The sequence below is a fragment of the Oncorhynchus keta genome, chromosome 31 (assembly GCF_023373465.1).
Source record: "Oncorhynchus keta strain PuntledgeMale-10-30-2019 chromosome 31, Oket_V2, whole genome shotgun sequence".
Classification (NCBI taxonomy): Eukaryota; Metazoa; Chordata; class Actinopteri; order Salmoniformes; family Salmonidae; genus Oncorhynchus; species Oncorhynchus keta.
In genome coordinates, this window is record NC_068451.1 from 15,480,495 (window position 1) to 15,502,153 (window position 21,659).

The 21,659-nt window shown below is 48.2% G+C and overlaps 1 protein-coding gene across 4 annotated transcripts; it reads right to left on the reverse strand.

Moving 5' to 3' along the window:
- Positions 1 to 1,719: 1,719 nt before the first annotated feature.
- On the reverse strand, positions 1,720 to 21,248 carry LOC118373976 (protein piccolo-like). 4 transcript variants are annotated; one of them, XM_052489675.1, is made up of 11 exons: positions 20,956 to 21,248; positions 13,253 to 13,542; positions 7,147 to 13,167; positions 5,649 to 7,038; positions 5,313 to 5,537; positions 4,396 to 4,484; positions 4,048 to 4,116; positions 3,779 to 3,925; positions 3,503 to 3,631; positions 2,005 to 2,127; positions 1,720 to 1,830 (listed from the first exon to the last, which is right to left on the reverse strand). In XM_052489675.1, the coding sequence occupies exons 1-11, from the start codon at positions 21,038 to 21,040 to the stop codon at positions 1,816 to 1,818; spliced, it is 8,583 nt and encodes a 2,860-aa protein (XP_052345635.1). In that variant the 5' UTR covers positions 21,041 to 21,248; the 3' UTR covers positions 1,720 to 1,815. The 4 variants fall into 4 exon arrangements, with proteins under 4 accessions (XP_052345635.1, XP_052345636.1, XP_052345634.1 ...); XM_052489676.1 differs by having other exon boundaries at positions 5,649 to 8,280; positions 8,389 to 13,167; positions 20,956 to 21,247; XM_052489674.1 differs by having other exon boundaries at positions 5,649 to 8,280; positions 8,335 to 13,167; positions 20,956 to 21,247.
- Positions 21,249 to 21,659: the final 411 nt, after the last annotated feature.

Here is a 21,659-nt window from a genome sequence, read left to right on the forward strand (position 1 = left end):
ACTGTATGTTTTGTATTCTGTTTTGTATTTAAGTTTGATATTTTAACCAGTTTTATGTAATAAATGCGACTGCTTGTAAAATGCCCCATTTTCACTATACAGTTGAAGTCAGAAGTTTACATACACCTTAGCCAACTACATTTAGTTTTTCCACAATTCCTGACATTTAATCCTAGTAAAAAGTCCCTGTCTTAGGTCAGTTAGGATCACCACTTTATTTTAAGAATGTGAAATGTCAGAATAACAGTAGAGAGAATGATTTATTTCAGCATTTATTTATTTCATCACATTCCCAGTGGTTCAGAAGTTTACATACACTCAGTTAGTATTTGGTAACGTTGCCTTTAAATTGTTTAACTTGGGTCAAACGTTTCAGGTAGCCTTCCACAAGCTTCCCACAATAAGTTGGGTGAATTTTGGCCCATTCCACCTGACAGAGCTGGTGTAACTGAATTAGGTTTGTAGGCCTTCTTGCTCGCACATGCTTTTTCAGTTCTGCCTACACATTTTCTATATGATTGAGGTCAGGGCTTTGTGATGGCCACTCCAATACCTTTACTTTGATGTCCTTAAGCCATTTTGCCACAACTTTGGAAGTATGCTTGTGGTCATCGTCCATTTGGAAGACCCATGCGACCAAGCTTTAACTTCCTGACTGATGTCTTGAGATGTTGCCTCAATATATCTACATCATTTTCCAACTGATGATGCCATCTATTTTGTGAAGTGCACCAGTCCCCCTCTCTCTTCGGCTTGTAAGCTTCCCCCATTTTCCTCCAAACATAACGATGGTCATTATGGCCAAACAGTTCTATTTTTGTTTCATTGGACCAGAGGACATTTCTCCAAAAAGTACGACCTTTGTCCACATATGCAGTTGCAAAACTTAGTCTGGATTTTTTATGGCGGTTTTGGAGTAGTGGCTTCTTCCTTGCTTGAGCGACCTTTCAGGTTATGTCGATATAGGACTCGTTTTATTGTGGATAAAGATACATTTGTACCTGTTTCCTCCAGCATCTTCACAAGGTCCTTTGCTGTTGTTCTGGGATTGATTTGCACTTTTCACACCAAAGTAAGCTCATCCCTAGGAGACAGAATGCGTCTCCTTGAGCGGTATGACGGCTGTATGGTCCCATGGTGTTTATACTTGCGTACTATTCTTTGTACAGATGAACATGGCACCTTCAGGCATTTGGAAATTACTCCCAAGGATGAACCCGACTTGTGGAGGTCTACAAAAACAATTCTGAGGTCTTGGCTGATTTAATTTGATTTTCCCATGATGTCAAGCAAAGAGGTGCTGAGTTTTAAGATAGGCCTTGAAATACATCCACAGGTACACCTCCAATTCACTCAAATTATGTAAATTAGCCTATCAGAAGCTTCTAAAGCCATTACATTTTCGGGAATTTTCCAAGCTGTTTAAAGGCACAGTCAACTTAGTGTATGTAAACTTCTGACCCACTGGAATTGTGACACAGTGAATTATAAGTGAAATCATCTGTCTGTAAACAATTGTTAGAAAAATTACTTGTGTCATGCACAAAGTAGATGTCCTTCCAACTTGCCAAAACTGTAGTTTGTTGACAAGAAATGTATGGAGTGGCTCTAAAACTTGTTTTGTCCACTCCAACCTAAGTGTATGTAAACTTCAGACTTCAACTGTATACACTCAACATGACGTGAAGTATTAGGGTGGTTAACAGTATCACCCACTAGTGTAGTTATAACAGACTGTTTATTAGCAGGTAAGGAGAATGCAACATAGCAGCGATACAGATGTGACTGTGGCATTTATGCTTGGTGGGGGTCCTCTCACATTGTCAGTTCCTGTGGGAGAGAAGAAAGAGGGAGACAATTACTTTGGGTTGGATGCGTGCCGAACATATATTGTTAAGCTTTTTTTTCAAAACCTGTTGAAAAAAGCCCAGTTGCAATCATCAGCAGGTCATAACAACAACTGTAGGCCCAAACAGATTCCTTCCTTCATCACTCCCTCCTCACCATGATAGCGTTAACGATGTCGTTGGTGTTGTGTCTGAGGGCGTGGACAGCTTTAGAACGGGACACGTTAGCCTGGGCCATCACCAGCTCTATATCCCTCTGCTCCAAACCTCCCTCGTCCACCTGACAGAGATGTCAATGTCAAAGTCAGGTGCACTACTTCTGAACATGAAAAACAATGCTACAGTTCTTATTAGCCATCAGGCTAACAACAGTAGACCAGTGGTGTAAAGTACTTAAGCAAACTAGACGGCACCATTTTCTTGTTTTGTTTAACTTACGGATAGCTAGGGGCATGCTCCAACACTCAGATATAATTTACAAACAAAGCATGTGTTTAGTGTGTCCCCCAGATCAGAGGCTGTCGGGATGACCGGGATGTTTTTTTGATAAGTATGTGAATTAGACCATTTTCCTGTCCTGCTAAGCATTCAAAATGTAACAAGTATTTTGGGTCTCATGGAAAATGTATGGAGTAAAAAGTACATGTTTTTCTTTAGGAATGTAGTGAAGTAAAAGTTGTCAAAAATATAAAGAGTTAAAGTCAAGTACAGATACCCCCAAAAACTACTTAAGTAGTACTTTCAAGTATTTCTACTTAATATAAGTAATTTGAAATTATTTTGACTTAAGTATATTTTAGCAATTACATTTACTGTGGTATATTTAAAACCAAATACGTTTAGACTTTTACTGAAGCAGGATATTCCTGTGTGACTTTCACTTTTACTTGAGTCTTTTCCTATTAAGGTATCTTTACTTGTACTCAAGTATGACAGTTGGGTACTTTTTCCACCACTGCAGTAAAAATGACTGAAATGACTGAAATACAACAACACTAGACAGAATTGTTTCATATTAAGGTCTGTTTCATATTAAGCCCGTCTGGTGTTCAACCTTCCCAAGTTCTCTCACGTCACCCCGCTCCTCCGCTCTCTCCACTGGCTTCCAGTTGAAGCTCGCATCCGCTACAAGACCATGGTGCTTGCCTACGGAGCCGTGAGGGGAACGGCACCTCAGTACCTCCAGGCTCTGATCAGGCCCTACACCCAAACAAGGGCACTGCGTTCATCCACCTCTGGCCTGCTCGCCTCCCTACCACTGAGGAAGTACAGCTCCCGCTCAGCCCAGTCAAAACTGTTCGCTGCTCTGGCCCCCCAATGGTGGAACAAACTCCCTCACGACGCCAGGACAGCGGAGTCAATCACCACCTTCCGGAGACACCTGAAACCCCACCCCTTTAAGGAATACCTAGGATAGGATAAAGTCATCCTTCTCACCCCCCTTAAAAGATTTAGATGCACTATTGTAAAGTGGCTGTTCCACTGGATGTCAGAAGGTGAATGCACCAATTTGTAAGTCGCTCTGGATAAGAGCGTCTGCTAAATGACTTAAATGTAAATGTAAATGTAAAAGAACTACTGTACATGAAAGAGTAAGAATAGTGTAAAGATTGGTGTTTTTCCTTGACATAATGAGTGAGCATGCGTGTCTGTACCTCCTCCTCCTCGCTCTCCTCCTTGATGGTGAGGCTGGGTGGTGCAGGGGGCGCCAGGGGGGAGGCCTCCACCGGGACCTTAAACTTCTCTGCCGCTGCCTTGTGCACCTGTTGAGACAGGTCCTCTATCTAGGGAGGAAATAGGAAGAGAGAGAGAGGTCACCTTGGCCTCTGAACACAATGTAGATGCGAGAAAAGAGAGAGAGAGAGGGGGATAAAAAGAGAGGGGGTAGAGAGAGCAAGAGAGAGAGAGTGCGAGAGAGACCTTGGCCTCACCTTGGCCTCTCCAAAGACGATGTAGATGTCTGACGCAGGGCTCTTGAAGACGTCAGGTCTGCTGATGACAAACAAGATGCTCTTCGACTTCCTTATAGTGATCCTGGTCACACCGTGGACCGGCCGCAAGCCCAGCTTACCCATGGCCTAAACACACACACACACTGGTTACACCATGATGCGGCCAAACACACAGAATACACACACATTTGCTCTGTGTTTGATTAGCTGAATCTGCCACATGGAGCAGCTCTGTGTTCACATCTCGCCTTGCGGGCCTTCTTCTCACTGCGGCTCTGCTTAGGTCTGTTAATCCCCTCATCAGCAGGAGAGATGGGCTGAGAGAGAGAAGGGCAGACAACACAATCAATTCAACACATCAAACCTGAGAACATTCTACAGTAGTTTACCCATATCCAGACTGATAATATGGAACATATCTCTGAAGCTGCGAATCATTCAGAAAATACAGGCCCACAACACGCATCCTTCTTACCCCCTACCTAAAGGTAATGACATCAATATGTTATTGCATAAAACACAGTGAACGCAAGGTTTCCAGCCTTGGAGGTGAGGGGACTTCTAGAGTGTTCTCTGCCCACACACGGTAGACTCACCTGGGGCTCTGAGGATCTCAGTGGCACCCCCTCTGGTTCTTCCAACTCTGGCACTGATCCGTCACTCTCCGACTCATTGCAGGAGCCCACTGTGGAACACACACACTGTTACTCTCAGAGGGCGGCATCATATCCTCATTGCTATGGTAACTAATGACTGAGATATAGATGATGAGGATATGGTGTAGCTCGTTAGCACTCTGGTAATGGGACAGCATCATAAAGCTCTACGGCTAACCTAATCACCGATCTCAGAGAAGAAATAGATCACCTCATTAAATAGCAACGACATTTCATCTCTATGCTATGGAACATGCACGTTATAACGTACAATTACATTCTGTACTACTGTGTTTCAACGCATGTAGCATTGTTCATTATGCTGCAGTGCTACCACACATACAGTACACATAAATCCCCATCCATGATTCTATGTACGTATCATCAACCAGGAGGTTAGTTTTAGCCAGATTGACTCAGAGGTTTCAGGTTGACTGACGGTTGCCCTGAAATAACCTCTATTGAAAGATGTGCGCCCTGAAATAACCTCTATTGAAAGATGTGCGCCCTGAAATAACCTCTATTGAAAGATGTGCACCCTGAAATAACCTCTATTGAAAGATGTGCAATAACAGTATTCCTCCTGGATAAAATGATCCTCTCTCTGAGTATTTCCCCTCCATTATTCAGTAGCTGCAGCAGTGTTCTGTGATCGACAGGGTATTATTGAGAAGCCTTCCTAGAATCTGAGATATGTCCTTCATCAGGACCATAGCAGGGCCGCTAGACATACTCAGAGACATCTGTGTGTGTGTGAGGAAGGTCATATGTGGAGTCACTTCTCAGAATCACTTTCTCAAGGAGACAGAGAGAAACAGACAGACATAGAGAGAGATTTGGATTTGGAGAGCACGTACAGTTGTGTTTGAAGGACAGGTCCAGCTCCTGTGAATCCTTGTGGCTGATTGGACAGTCTGTCTGTCTCTCAGTTGTTTGGCAGGAGGAGTGAAGCAGTATCTCTCGCTGATTGGAGGAGCCAGACTCTTTATGAGAAGGGTTTCCCACAATCCCCCTGGTCTGAGTCATGTGATGTCGTAGAGGAACAGCAGTGGCATCATCATCACTGTCTGTATCCATCCCATCTGCAACAAAATCCAAGTTCACACAGGTTGGACTCATTCATGATTCACTGATTCTTGATTACCAAAAAGGGAAAATTAAATCACCCCACACCTCTCCTGAGTGTAACTCACCTCTGTCCTGTGGGCTTTGTGACTGACCTGTCTTGACCTGTCTGTTGGGCTTGGTGAGGAGGTTTGGTTGGGGTTGGACCTGCCTGTGGATGCCTAGGACAGGCATTGTGGTTGGAGCCTCCAGCCGTGGCAGAGACTCCTGGGTGGGCTGGGTAAAGCTGGGGGTTGAGGCCAAAGCTGACGTGGGTGGAGATGGAAATGAGGAGGGGTTAGGGGACATAGGGACACTTTCGGTGAGTATAGGGGGGTGCTTAGGGGTAGTAGAAAGGGTTGCAGAGGCTGCCTGAACATTGATTGATTGAGGCTGGTTGTCTAGGAGTGGGGTGACGAGAGGCTGGGACTCCTGTATGGGTGTGGGGAGGTCCTCATCTGGCGGCATTGTGAAGGAACTGGGGGGAGGAGAGGACGAGAGAGTAGAGGGGGAGAGAGGAGGAGGAGAGGAGGAGGGAAGAGGTGGGGGAGATGAGGAAAGAGGAGAGAATGAGAGGTGAGGAGGAGAGGAGGAGGGAAGAGGTGGAGGAGAAGAGGACCTATTCTGTTCTGTAGGTGAGGCATGGCCACTCCCCACATTGTTATCGTTGATATCCTTCCTGCTTTCTGTCTGGCAGCCAGGCAGCGGCCTGTTATCAAGCATTATCTGGTGCACTTCCGTGTTCACTTCCTGGTTGACTAGGAGAGTGGGAGCTATAGGGCAGAGGTTGGTAGGACTAGGGGGAGTCGGGGCAACGGAGACGTTTCTGTTTTCCCCTCTCCTCCCGGACTCTGCTTCAGGTTTGCCCTTCACAGGTTTCCTCTGTCTGGTATCTGCAACAGATTTTTGTCCCCTCGTGTTCGTATTCTTTTGTTTCCCTGGTGGGGAGGTGTCTGCTAGGGTCTTGGTAGCGAGAGCCGGTTTCTGTGGTTGATCAGTAGACCCAGGGCCTGATGTAGATTGTCTGCGCAGCTGACTGGGTCTGTCTCTGCTCTGCTTTCTCTGCTTCCCTCTCCTCTCTGGCTGAGGAGGAGTGATGGCTTTCTCTGTGCTCAGCTCTCCCTCAGGTGTCTGACGCTGTGCAGGTTCTGGAATACTTTCTGTTGGAGAGAATCTCTCCTCTGCTCTCTCCTCCACCTCACTTTCCCCTGAGATACAAACACTGCTCTCCTGCCCTTCTAAGGCCACGCTCATCTTTGGTTGGTCAATGTGCCTATCAGTCGTCTGACCGCCACCACCCTCTCTTTGGCTAATCGTCTGTGGCTCTGTCTCCTCTGGCTGAGGCTGGGAACAGAGTTTTTTCACACTTTCTACCGTGTCCTTGCCCACTGATAGGGATAGGGAAGATTCTTGGACAACTTGGACCTTCTCCACTGTGTCTTTGCTCACTGATGGGGAAGTTTCTTGGGAAACTTGTACCTTCTCTACTGTATTTTTGCCCACTGATAGGGAAGATTCTTTGGAGACTTGGACCTTCTCTACTGTGTCTTTACTCACTGATGGGGAAGTTTCTTGGGAAACTTTGACCTTCTCTACTGTGTCGTTGCCCACTGATGGGGAAGTTTCTTTGAAAACTTGGACCTCTTCAATTGTGTCTTTGCCCCCTAATAGGTCTGATTCTTGGAATACTTGTACCTTCTCTACTGTGTCTTTGCTCATTGATTGGAAAGTTTCTTGGAAAACTTGGACCTTCTCTACTGTGTCTTTACCAACTGATAGGGCCGGTTCTTGGGATACTTGGCCCTTCTCTACTGTGTCTTTGCCTACTGATAGGGATGGTTCTTTGAATACTTGGACCTTCTCCACTGTGTCTTTGCTCACTGATGGGGAGGTTTCTTGGGAAATGTCGACCTTCTCTACTGTGTCTTTGCCCACTGATGGGGAAGTTTCTTGGGAGACTTGGACTTTCTCTACTGTGTTTTTGCTCACTGATGGGGAACATTCTTGTGAAAATTGTACTTTCTCTACTATCTCTTTGCTCATTGATGGGGAAATTTCTTGGGAAACTTCGACCTTCTCTACCGTGTCTTTGCCTACTGATAGGGATGGTTCTTGGAATACTTGGACCTTCTCTACTGTGTCTTTGCTCACTGATGGGGAGGTTTCTTGGGAAACTTGGACCTTCTCTATTGTATCTTTGCTCACTGACGGAGAAGTTTCTTGGGAAACTTGGACTTTCTCTACTGTGTTTTTGCTCACTGATGGGGAACATTCTTGGGAAAATTGTACTTTCTCTACTGTGTCTTTGCTCATTGATGGGGAAATTTCTTGGGAAACTTGAACCTTCTCTACCGTGTTTTTGCCCACCCATAGGGAAGTTTCTTGGGAGACTTGGACATTCTCTACTATGTTTTTTCTCACTAATGGGGAACATTCTTGGGAAAATTGTACTTTCTCTACTGTGTCTTTGCTCATTGATGGGGAAATTTCTTGGGAAACTTGAAACTTCTCTTCTGTGTCTTTACTCATTGATGGGGAAGTTTCGTGAAAAACTTGGACCTTCTCTACTGTGTCTTTGCCCAATGATAGGAAGAATTCTTGGGAAACGTGGACATTCTTTACCGTGTCTTTGCCCACTGATGGGGGAAATTCTTGGGAAACTTGGACCATCTCTACTGTGTCTTTGCCCACTGATGGGGACAATTCTTGGGAGACTTGGACCTTCTCTACTGTGTCTTTGCCCACTGATAGGGACAATTCTTGGGAGACTTGGACCTTCTCTACTGTGTCTTTGCCCACTGATGGGGACAATTCTTGGGAGACTTGGACCTTCTCTACTGTGTCTTTGCCCACTGATAGGGACAATTCTTGGGAGACTTGGACCTTCTCTACTGTGACTTTGCTCACTGATGGGGAAGTTTCTTGGGAAACTTTGACCTTCTCTACTGTGTCTTTGCCCACTGAGAGAGACGTTTCTTGGGAGACTTGGACATTCTCTACTGTGTCTTTGCTCATTGACGGGGAAGTTTCTTGGGCCAGTCTGCCTGACTTGGAGTTGCTTGGTCTGATTTTATGACTGAAGGATCCAAATGCCCCACCCAGCAGAGATATAGCAAGGTCTGCCTGTTTGACTGCTGGGTTAATATCTGTGTTACTGTTGGGTCTGGAAATGGCTGCCTCTACTGAACCAGAGCTCTGGTCTGAAACGGTCTGTGGTTTACCCCCTAGTGGTGAGACACGCCCAGGGCTTTCCATGGACGAGGAAGCCTGTCTTATGTCTGATTGGTGTGTTGAGCTGTCCGTTGATGTTGTTTGCCTATCGGAGGCTGCAGCAGCCTGTGGTCTCACCTCTGTGATTGGTATGTTTGAGAGGGATGCCCTCAGACTCACACTCTGGCTCTGGTGTCTCACCTCCTCTGACAGGGCATTCAGAGTCACACAGGTTGGCATTCCAGAGGATAGGAACACTGAGTCATTGTTGTTGTTTTCCTGCTCCTTGTTTTCTGGGCGACTCTGCAGGTTGCTGACATCATCCTCTGGGAATTGGGAGCTTCCGTCCTCTCCTCCCCCTGCCTCTGATATCTCCTCGATGGACCTCCAGCTGGACAGGTTGGACTCTGGCACTCCCTCTCCCACAAGCTCAACATCTGCCATCTTGTCTGGCCGACCACACAGGCTGTTGTTGTCTTCTTCGTCCCCCATTATATCATCCACCTCATCCTCGTCTGTGCCGACATTGGGCAGCCCGGAGAGTGTCTGTCCAATCGTCTGTCCAATTGTCTGTCCAACAGCATGCCCCTCCATCTCACACAGTAACACGCTCTGTGCCTCCAACCCACAGCCCTGTCCCAGAGAGAGAGATTGGGCCTCCCCTGCCCCCCAGCCCCCAACCCCCCTCCTCCCTCCGGCGTCTGTCTCTGAGTTCTCCCTCTTGGGAGAGACAGCCAGAGGTGTGTGAGGGGAGCCCAGGGCCACAGGGCCCCCGTCCTCAGTGCTCAGGGTGTTCTCCCTCAGGTTCTCCTGGGCGGGGTCACATGGGCAGATGTCAGGGGTCAGGGACAGGTTGTTAGCCAGGTCAGGTGAGCTCTCAGGGCAGGAGGAGACAGGGATGTTGCTGGGGTTAGGCTCTTTCGGGTACGAGAGCAGAGGGACCCCCTTGTTTAGATCATTGGTGGCAGTGGTTCCTTCAAGGACCTGATGGGAGTCCACACCTTCAGCGCTGCTGTTCTCATTCTTCTGGTCCAGTTCCATCACTGACACCAGAAGCGGTTTGGACCGGATTGAAGCCGCTGCCACCCCAAACACACGTGGGAGTGGCTTACGGGGCTCAGAGGTCTTCTGTTTAGGCCGGGGTGTGTCTGACTTAGAGGGGTGTGGCTTAATGAGTAGTTTGAATGAGTCTCTGTCTGTCTGCTCTGTGTGATCCTCGTCGGAAGTCTCTGTACTCTGTTCATCCTTCTCTCTCTCCGCACCCCTCTGTTTGTCCTTTCCTCTCTCCCCACTGCTCTGTTTGTCCTTTCCTCTCTCCCCACTGCTCTGTTTGTCCTTTCCTCTCTCCCCACTGCTCTGTTTGTCCTTTCCTCTCTCCCCACTGCCCTGTTTGTCCTTTCCTCTCTCCCCACTGCTCTGTTTGTCCTTTCCTCTCTCCCCACTGCTCTGTTTGTCTTTCTCTCTCTTTTCACCGCTCCTTTTGTCCTCCTCTCTCACCGTACCAGCCTGTACTTCCTCTGCAGCTGCTTTGGCTTGCCCTGCTTCTGTTGCCAGGGTCACAGGGCTGTTATGGGATGGCAGGGTTGCCAGGGTGACAGGATTGCTGTGGGACGCTGTCTCCTCGATTGTAGCAGCAGGGTTAGTGTTAGGAGTAACAGTAGGGTTTGGGGTAGAGCATGTACCTGGGGTAGTTTTGGGGGTTGAGGCTGTAGCAGGGTTGGTGTTAGTGGTACACGCCATAGGAGATTTAGTGTTAGGGGCAAGAGCACTGTTAGTGTTAGGGGTAGAGACCGTAGCAGGGTTCATTTCAAGTGTACAAACAGTAGCAGGGTTAGTTTTGGGGGTGGAGGCAGTAGCAGAGTTATTTTGTGGGTTTGAGGCTGTAGCAGGGTTAGTGTTAGTGGTACAGACAGTAGCAGATTTAGCATTAGGGGCAGGAGCAAAGTTAGTGTTGGGGTTAGAGAGAGATGCAGGCTTGGTTTTAGGGGTTGACACGGTACCAGGGGTAGTCTTTGGGGTAATCGAGGCAGGGTAAGGGGTTGTAGAAGGTTTAGGGGTAAGGGTAGAGACAGAAGGGCTCTCCTGAGAAGGAGAGGGGACAGGAGGGTCAGAGAACTCTGAGGAGGTCTCCATTTCACTCCCACTGCCGCTGTTCGAGGACTTGGGGTGGGCTGATTCCGCAAGTTGGGCAGGTTCAAGTGCGGGTTGTGGTTGTGGTGGTTCAGGCCGGGGCTCTTTGTCTCCTTGGGGATTGATTAGGCTAGGTCTGCTCTGGGACTGAGACAGTTCAGTGCTGTGGGCCTCTGGTCTAGTTTCAGGCTGAGGTTTGGCTTGGTGTGGTTCTGTGGGTGGTCCTGTGGGTGGTTCAGCATGTCTCTCTGTGCTGTACAGCCGCTCATCCTCTTCGCCATTATAAGAGGCGGAGTCTAGTGAGTCGTCAGTGTCATCATGGAAACAGAAGGACTCATCCAGACCTTCGTTGATGGAAGTCTCCGACAGTGAATGAAGGAAGGAGGCCGAGTTGTCCTCTTCAGCTGGGTCATTTACAGCCTTACCCTCACCCTCCTCCTCCTCTTCCTCAACATCCTCACCCTCGTCTTCATCAACCTCTTCCTCTATCGCTATTTCTACCTTAGCCTCCTCTATCTCTACCTTAGCCTCCACTTCTTCTTCCTCATCATCATCTTCATCATCATCCTCCACGTCCCCCTCCTCCTCTCCGGCCGCGTATGCATCCACATCGTTCCCTTCGTTCCTGTCGTTTCCCTCTCCTCCCTCATTCCCCTCCTCTGTGGGGAAGAGAGTGATCTCCATGGAGTCTGCCTGAAAGAGGAGGCTGGTGTGGAGGGGAAAGTTAAGCAGAGAGGCTGGGATCATCCTCTCCTCCTCCTCCTCCTCCTCCTCCTCCATCTCTCCATCATCACTGTAGGAGCCTGGAAACAGAAGGAAGGTACCCATCTCTCCGTATGGACTGGAGTTATCCCCGTCTGACACATCTGGAGAGCAGGTGTCCAGGGGAAGTTTGGGGGAGGCAGGGTTGACACTGGAGGTGTGATGGGTTAGGTTCCCCATGACTGGGGCGAAGGGGAAGGACATGGAGGTCAACCGTGGGGAGTCTGTTTCATCCTCTGGGTTGGCAATGGGAGGGTAAAGTTCCTCAGCCACACAGGCCTGCAGCTCCAGCTCCAGGCCTCTTTGCAGCAGGGGACTAGAGTACTGCTGTCCCCCAGCTAGAGCATCCTCTGCTGGGCAGAGCGAGCCCTCCGACTCCCCTCCCTCTTCCTGGGAGTCAGTGCTTCTGCCGCTGCTGCTCCTCAATGGGGAAGTGTCCTCTGTCACCCAGCGGGGGCGACAGCTACCTCTTGAGACTGTCGCTTCCTCACTCCCCCTCCCCCTCACCTCCCCTCTCAGCACCTCCTCCTCCTCCAGGATCACAGTCTCTGCTAGACCCTTATAGAGGCAGAACCGCCACTCTGCTGCTCCTCCTCCCTTCTCTGCCCTCTCCCCTACTGCTCCCCTATCCTCTCCCACCTCATCTCCGATTTCGGACAGCGAGCTGACAAAGCATGCAGGTGCCTCCTGCACCTCCTCTGCCAGGAGCAGATTGGGGGAGGTGCAGGGGGAGGTGGAAGAGGTCCAGCTGCCCCCCTCCGCTGTGACGTAGGAGCCAGAGGGGGAGGTGAGGGGGGAGCACAGGTCCTCGCTGTCCGAGGGGGAGTTTTGTGAGAGGGGAGAGGCTGGAGAGCCAGGGTAAGAGCGATGTTTGAGGTGTGAGGGGTGAGCAGCCATCTTGATGGGGGTGGAAGGGGCGGTGTAGTACAGGTCAGGATCCAGGGATGAGGGAACGCCCACTCTCAGAGGGTCCACGGCATAGGCCGGCTCAGTGAAGGACAGGATAGCAGGGGGATAGGCTGGCTCGGACAGGGAGGGCATGGCATACATGGCACATACAAAAGGCATTTCACCATAGGGAGACAGCCCTGCCTCCAAAGGGCTTGAGCTGCCCGTCAAACTAACATCAACTGTGACTGGCTCTGAGGAGGGAGGGGAGGCAGGGATGAGGGGGGTTAGGAGAGGGGTGAGAAGAGGGCTAATGGGCAGGACAGGGATTCTCTCCTGCTCTTGCTCCATCTTTGGGGTCAGAGGTGAATTGTCTCTCTCCTGCCCTGTGTCCAGTTGGGCCTTTTCCCCAGCCTCTGCCTGTGGTTCTGAGGGAGGGTTAGGGACCTCCAAGACTGGGCCTCCGGGCAGGGGTATCGCCTGGCTGCTCTGCCTGCAAGGGCACTTCCCTGTCAGGGTCTTCTTGGTCTTGAGCAGGGCCTCCTGGCCCATCACCACCCGTGTGTCCATGTTCTCTGGCTCCTTGTAGTCGCTCTCCACCTCTGAGCCCATCAGGACCTGGAGAACATATTGAGAACATTGGATGAACATAGGAAAAACATAAAGAGAAGAGGAGAACATTGGTAAACATACACACACACACCTTGATTCTCTCCATCTTCACGGGTCCGCTGCGACGTCCACAAGGTCCATGACCTCCAAACGTCCCGCTAAGCCGGATCGTGTTAATGTGGCGACGGTCGGAACCTTCAGGCTGGGGTCGCGGGGTCGCGGACGAGCTGGGCGTGGCCCGGACCAGCCGCGGCCCAAAAGGAGAGGTGCATGATGGGAGCAGCTTCTGAGGGGTGCTGGGGGAGGGACTAGAGCCGCTGTCACTTGGGGTGGAGCCACTGTCACTAGGAGTGGAATCAGTGGAGGCATGTCTGGTCATGTCTGAAAGAGGAGCGAAGAGAAGAAACTGTTTCTGTAAGGTAATGTTATGTCCATGAGGTCAGAATCACTAGCTGCTTCATGACGTGGCAACAGTAACTGTAATGGAGAAAAGGAAACTGGAATTTCAGTTTACCTCCTGAATGTATTAAAAATAATAAAATAAAATAAAGATCTGTAATGGATGCTGTAGCCTCTTTGCCTTTGTTGAATAGAAACAGCCCTTTCAGCTCTCTCCTTGAAGCTTGTTTTCCCTTCATTACCGTTACACACACAGCCATACCTAGAGGATCTAGAATGTCACCTAAATGTCAGAGATAACATTTGACTGAAAAGACCACACTCACAGCAGGGTACACATCAAGTGGCATCAACATATCGATATATAAGGCACCCTACTGTCATTACTTGCAGTCCATCAACTAGGGCTGGGTGAATGGAGCACATTTACTGGCAGTGAGTTCTGAATGAATGAAATGTGTGCTCTCTCCATTTACAGGGCTCACTGCCCAGGGTAGTTCATTACTCAGGCTCTTTCCCTTCCACAGTAGTGACCCCTGACCCCCAAGGGAATGGAATACACCCTGAGTTTGCTGAAGTCTGCATATCTGGCTGTGGTACCTGCTGCTAGAGCTGGACCCGCTATTTCTGAAACTATCTGCCGCCATTGTCGCAACCCCTATTACCAGCCTGTTCAACCTCTCTTTCATATCGTCTGAGATCCCCAAGGATTGGAAAGCTGCCGCAGTCATCCCCCTCTTCAAAGGGGGAGACACCCTGGACCCAAACTGCTATAGACCTATATCCATCCTGCCCTGCCTATCTAAGGTCTTCGAAAGCCAAGTCAACAAACAGGTCACTGACCATCTCGAATCCCACCGTACCTTCTCCGCTGTGCAATCTGGTTTCCGAGCCGGTCACGGGTGCACCTTAGCCACACTCAAGGTACTAAACGATATCATAACCGCCATCGATAAAAGACAGTACTGTGCAGCCGTCTTCATCGACCTCGCCAAGGCTTTCGACTCTGTCAATCACCATATTCTTATCGGCAGACTCAACAGCCTCGGTTTTTCGGATGACTGCCTTGCCTGGTTCACCAATTACTTCCAAAAGTATCCAAAAGTGCCTTCCAAAAGTATTCATACCTCTTGACTTATTCCATATTTTGTTGTATCACAGACTGAATTCAAAACGGATTAGATATAATATATATTGGTATCTCACCAATCTACACACAATACCCCATAATGACAAAATGAAAACACGTTTTAAGAAATGTTTTTAATTGTGCATGTTATTTTGGCATTAATACGTGTCACATATCAGTTTGCAAACAATGTAAAAAAAATAATATATATCATGGAGTTAATAAAGCCGCATACAAACATGGTCTCTTTTTTGTTTTCTTGAGTAAGGCAGCCTACAGTAGCTCAGTGCTTTCTGTGGTGGTGGGGCAAGCCAGCAGAAAATATGCAGCATTGCGCCGTGATTGGCTCAGAGTTCGGTCACTCATGGGGACTTTATGTCACTGCCAAGTGTAAGAGGAGACCTTGAAAATACTAGCCCTTTGGGTGTTACATTAGAAGTGCCCATCTAAGAAGGCTCAAGGTCATTGGCCACAGATAAAATGATGTCAAATCACATTATACAGTATATCACAAAAGTGAGTACACACCTCACATTTTTGTAAATATTTGAGTATATCTTTTCATGTGACAACACTGAAGAAATGACACTTTGCTACAATGTAAAGTAGTGAGTGTACAGCTTGTATAACAGTGTAAATTTGCTGTCCCCTCAAAATAACTCAACACACAGCCATTGATGTTTAAACCGCTGGCAACAAAAGTGAGTACACCCCTAAGTGAAAATGTCCAAATTGATTACAGCTTTGAGTCTTTCTGGGTAGGTCTCTAAGAGCTTTGCACACCTGGATCCCTGAGGGATTTCCTTCTTCTCCAGCAACAAAGTTAGGAAGGACACCTGTATCTTTGCAGTGACTGGGTGTATTGATACACAATCCTTTCTGTAATTAATAACTTCACCATGCTCAAAGGGATATTCAATGTCTGCTTTTTTTTACCCATCTACAAATTCTTTGTGAGGCATTGGAAAACCTCCCTGGTCTTTGTGGTTGAATCTGTGTTTGAAATGAACTGCTCGACTGAGGGACCTTACAGATAATTGTATGTGTGGGGTACAGAGATTAGGTATTCATTCAAAAATCACAAAGTGAGTCCATGCAACTTATTATGTGACTTGTGAAGCAAATGTTTTGTCTTGAACTTATTTAGGCATGCTATAACAAATGGGTTGAATACTTTAAATGTTTTATTAATTTGTAAACATTTCTAAAAAAATAATCCACTTTGACATAATGAGGTATCGTGTGAAGGCCAGTAAGACAAAATCTCAATTTAATCTATTTTAAATTCAGGCTGTAACCCAACAAAATGTCAAAAAAGTCAAGGGGTGTGACAGAGAAAGGCCAAGCAAGAAAGTGAGAAAAGTAGAAAGAGAGAGACAAGACAAGAGAGAATGAAAGGAATTGAATAAAGAAGAATTAATATTGATTGATGGGTAACATTGAGAACAAGCTGGTCCTGTGTGATTTTCATCCCTGATCCTGAAGGGGCGCTACATGCAATCTTCCGTTGCGTGATCGTACTACAGCTAGCACAGTTAAATAACTTCACAAGCTACTTCATGTACAATTTGAAAATATCATGCTACCACTGCTGTCAGTGCTTGGTGGTAAAATTATGCCAACATGGTAGATAGTTTATGCTACTCCTTCTCTTATTTGAAATTAGTCTAATGCTGCTAGCTCTCTTGCTTTCTCTTTGCACTTTTGCTCTCTCTCCTCCTGTCCCACCTCATCTTTCTCTTTCTTGATCTGTCTCTCTCTTTTGCTCCCATTTGTGCTCTCTCTCTCTCTCTCTCTCTCTCTCTCTCTCTCTCTCTCTCTCTCTCTCTCTCTCTCTCTCTCTCTAATCACACACTCCACTCCAGTGACTATGCCATCGTCTCCATAACCTTCAACAGGAACGAAGGATCATTTTGAGAGAAAGTGACAGAATGGAGGAGAGGAACTAGGGCAAGAGTGTGAGTGGAGGAGGGAGTCTGGATCAGTCAGACAGAGAGAGAGAGAAAGAGAAAATGAGAGAGGGGTCGACAAAGGGGGTATTTTCCATTCTATTATGATCAGCTATGCTGCTCCTTACTGATGTTACGGTTCTGCAGGATGTAATTAAGACAACACACTAAACTCCTAATGCGATTTCCCTGAAATACCCCTAGTCCTGTCATGTACTGTGAGCGCAGAGACCAAGGTGAATATAGTAAACGAAAACTGAAACGTAACATAAAAGAAAATCTATAATAATTAAAATGGCTTCAGCCTCCCTGAAACCTCCCTAAAAAATGAAACTAAATAATATACAACTAATACTAAATAAAAACTAGCAAATCAGGTCTGAAAATGAGCTGAAACTAAAGTGAATTGCAAAAACAAATCGAAAAACGAATAGAAATAAAAACTCATAGAAAAGCACTAAACTATAATAACCTTGGTACAGACATAGGGATATGCACACTCACTCACCCACCCACCCAGCCAGCCAGCCAGCCACACACACACAAACACGCGCACACGCACACACACACACAAACACTGACCAGAGAACAGGCACTTTATTCTCTTCTCTCAACTGAGCCATCGCCATGCACAGTGACCTCAGACACACACACGTATGCACACAGGCACACACACAAGCACTCACACAAGCACACACACAAGCAGACACACAGACAGACACACACACAGACCCACAAACACAGACACACACACTTGCTCCACCAGGAACCAAGATATCACTTACTGATGGAGTATGTGGACTCTCTCTCTCCCTCCCTCTTTGTGTTTCTCTGATAGCCCATCCTCCTCTTCTTGCTGCATTTCTCTTTGTCCTCTTTCCCTCCCTCCTTTCTTTACCCTCTCTCTATTTCTTCCTTTCTCTCCTGTCTCCCCCTACCATCTCCCTTCCTTCCTCTCTCTGTCCCTGTGGTCTAGCTGATAGCTAATAGCGTCAGCACTTAGTTGCACTCTGTCTATCCCTGCCCAGGCCCAGGGTGGGGATGTTATCACTGGATTGTTATGCTGAGTCATGTCACAGAAGCTAAGCCCCTCTGTCACGTGCACACACACCCACACACCCACACACCCACACACCCACCCACTCACTCACCTAGACACACACACACACCCACACACCCACCCACTCACCCACTCACTCACCCAGACACACCCACACACCCACACACCCACCCACTCACTCACTCACCCACTCACTCACCTAGACACACACACACACCCACACACCCACCCACTCACTCACTCACCCACTCACTCACCTAGACACACACACACACCCACACACCCACCCACTCACTCACTCACCCACTCACTCACCTAGACACACACACACACCCACACACCCACCCACTCACTCACTCACCCACTCACTCACCCAGACACACACACACACCCACACACCCACACTCACTCAGACACACACACCCACACCCACACCCACCCCCACACACCCACCCACTCACTCACTCACTCACTCACTCACTCACTCACTCACTCACTCACTCAGAAACACTCTCCCAGACACACACACACACACACACACACACACACACACACACACACACACACACACACACACACACACACACACACACACACACACACACACACACACATACACACACACATACACACACATTTGTCACAGAGATGATTACAAGGACACAATAAGACAAGTGTCACTCTAAGGTTTCTTTGTTTGTGTGTGTGTGTGTGTGTGTGTGTGTGTGTGTGTGTGTGTGTGTGTGTGTGTGTGTGTGTGTGTGTGTGTGTGTGTGTGTGTGTGTGTGTGTGTGTGTGTGTGTGTGTGTGTGTGTGTGTGTGTGTGTGCGCATTTATGTGTGTGTAGCCCTGCCTACACACACCTTCTTGGAGTGTGCAGGCCGCAGCAGGCTGGAACAGGCTGGAACTGCGTCACAGAGACTGCTTCCACGGCCTGCCAGGCCCCAGAGGGAGCTTCTATTTCAGCCTTTGCTCCAAGACAGTCCCAGGCCTTGAGACAAGCCCCAGGAGCCAACTGCCTCACAATACCTCTCTTCAGCTCTCTGCCTTTCCCCCTAACTCCCTCCCTCCCGCTCTCTCTCTCCCACCATCATCCTATTCTGCTGCCTTCTCTACTCATCTAACCATAGCGTTCTCAGTGCAGGATGCACTCGTTTCAACAGTGATGTTTTGGATTTAAAGGCCTTCATCAGAACACTCCAAGTACAGTACAGACAAGACAATGTAAGGATATGACTTATATTAAACCTAAACTAGTAGGATGGGTATTTTATGAAAAACGAATGGCAGTGCAATAATACACAGACTCGACGTCTTACTCCAAAAAGCCATCTGGATTACATCACATCATTAGCGCCAGATCAGAACCTCTTGATGGGCTCACTAAGTATTTGGTTAAGGTCGCCTCTTCCTTCAGGAGAGTGTGGCCCCAGTCTCCCCACACGTGTACACACCTCTTGGATGGCCTAACGGGCGCCATCCCACTTCTGACACCAATGTAGCAAATTTGGGGGGTAGCCCTGACTGGTACTTGAACTCAGATATAGCGACTGTCAAGGCAGTACCTTAATTGTTATGCCAACACCAAGAGTTCCTATTGGCATAACAATTAAGGTGTTGGCTTTACAAACACTGGACCTGAGTTCAAGTCCTGGTTGGGGCAACCCTCCCAAATTCACTGCAATATACTTCCAAGGTTGGTTTCATTGACTCTCCCCTTTAACTGCCCCTAATTGTCCTATTTTTAGCTACAACTTCCGTTCGAGAGGATCAGCTTCAGCAAATTGAGGTGTATTCCCTGCCAAATATTTGGTTTGGGTGCGATAAAGGTTTGCAGAGCTACACACAACTAGGCATTGATTGATTGGAGGAGACAGCTTGTGTCAATTACCAAACATTTCCTAGGATTTCCTACCTGCAGCAACACTAGTGGACAATGCAGGTAAAATCACAGTGCCTCAAAACTCCTGGCTTTACCTATACCACATGCTCCTCTACAGTCTGAACCTACACAGAACCCTGGATGGAGAGACATTGTGGGGGGCCTTGCTCAAGGGCAGGATCAGAGACCAGCAGCCTTCCAGTTCCATTGCCATTTTTGAACCATAAACCTTTGGCTGCTGGCCCCCCTCTTCTAACTACTGTACCTTATACCCCAACTGCCTCTACTGTCGGAGAGATAATACCCTAACCCAGGGATCAGCGACTACATTCAGCTGCAGGCCAAATTCGGACGCCATTTGGGGAACCCTGCCCTAACCCTTACACTGTACTTCTTCTGTCTGACACATTTTATTCCCTGAGTGTACATAACCCTCTTCACTTCAACACAATGAACTCACAAACATAATAATACACAGGTAAATACACAGTCTGGGAGATGCAACTCCTATACTCCACCTTTACTGTCAAGTACAGCACCTAACACAGAATACATCTATTGTCTGCTAGATACAAACCTAGCAGATGGAACATAATAACAATACCATAATAACCATATGGACATCAATAGCTATGTTAGCAGTAAGTAGCATATAGTGACATGTACACACACAGTTCCAGTAGTCGGTGTCTTATCTAACAACAATACGTTTTCAAATGCTCTGATTTACCCCTACATCAGTCTCTGTCTGAATCTGTTCCTTCAATATCTGGCCCTGCTGTTACTGTGTGGATGCTGCTGCTGAGTGCGGTGCTGTGTCATGTCCTTGCATGGTGAGACTGGGGGAAGGGAAGTAAAGTACAAGAGAGGGAGGGAGGGAGGAGCTGCTCCACTCTGCCCTGAGAAAACACACCGCCACTGGGCAGTGAGATGGGGCTGGGGAGAGAGTGGGGGAAGGGGTGGGTGGGTATGGGGTTAGTGAGGGGAATAAGGAATATGGAGCTGGGGGTCAGGTAGGGGGAAGGGGATGTTTGTGGGGTTAAGTAGGGTAAGTGTTGTGGATGGGGGGGTCTGGGGGTGAAGACTAGGGTGCTGGAGCTGGAACTAGGACTGGAGTGAGGATCACAGATAGACAGACACAGACAGACATGACCCAGCTCTATCTCTCTAATCCGCCGGTCTGTCGGTCTGTCTGCTTCCCACATGGCATTATAGAAGGTATCTATTATCCCTCCTTTACCAGCCTCTCTGGAACTCTTACATCTCCTCCCCTTCCTAGTGTCTCGCATAATCCTCACCCTCCCCGTCTCTCCTCTGCCACCTCCACTCTACCTGGTCCTCCTTCCCCTCTCTCATTTTCCCCTCACCCCCTTACCTGGTTCAGGCAAGCCTGTCTGCTCTGCTCCGAGCTCCGGATGTCTTTCTTTGGGGACAGATCTGTGAGAGCTCTCCCCCGGCATGGCTGTCTCTGGATCTCTCTGGTTCTGACGCAACAATAACTCCACACCACCCAGCAGCCAAGGTGAACAGAGAGAGAGTGCGCAGTAGAGGAAGGAGCAGAGAGAGAGAGAGAGAGAAAGAGGGTGAATGCTCAGTGTGCCTCTCTCTGTGGTGCAGCAGAGCAGTGATGATGCTATGAGTGAGAGTGTGTGTGGGTCTCGCGATGCTGCTAGTGTGTGTGTGGGCGCATATGTTTGTGTGGAATCTGAGAGGGAGCTGCAGTATTCTCTCTCATTCCCCGTCTGAGCAGCACTGCCTCCCTCCTCCCCTCCCTCTTTCCTTTCCATCCCGCTCTCCTTCCCATCCCTCTTTCCCTCCCTCCCTCCCTCCCTCCCTGGTGATGACTTGATAGTCAGCGATGATGTCAGCAGATTTCTGCTACTGCCTGAGTGCTGCCCCCATCCTTACAGGAAGGTACTGCAGAGACAGAGGGCTGGAGAGAAGGTGTGCGGAGAAGATGGGCTATTGCAGAAAAAGTGATGGAGGATAATAACGTTAGTGAAAGGGAGATTGAAGGAGAGAGTTACAAAGAAAGAAAAGAGAGGGAGACGTTCAGTCTCCTCCTCTCCCCTTTCTATT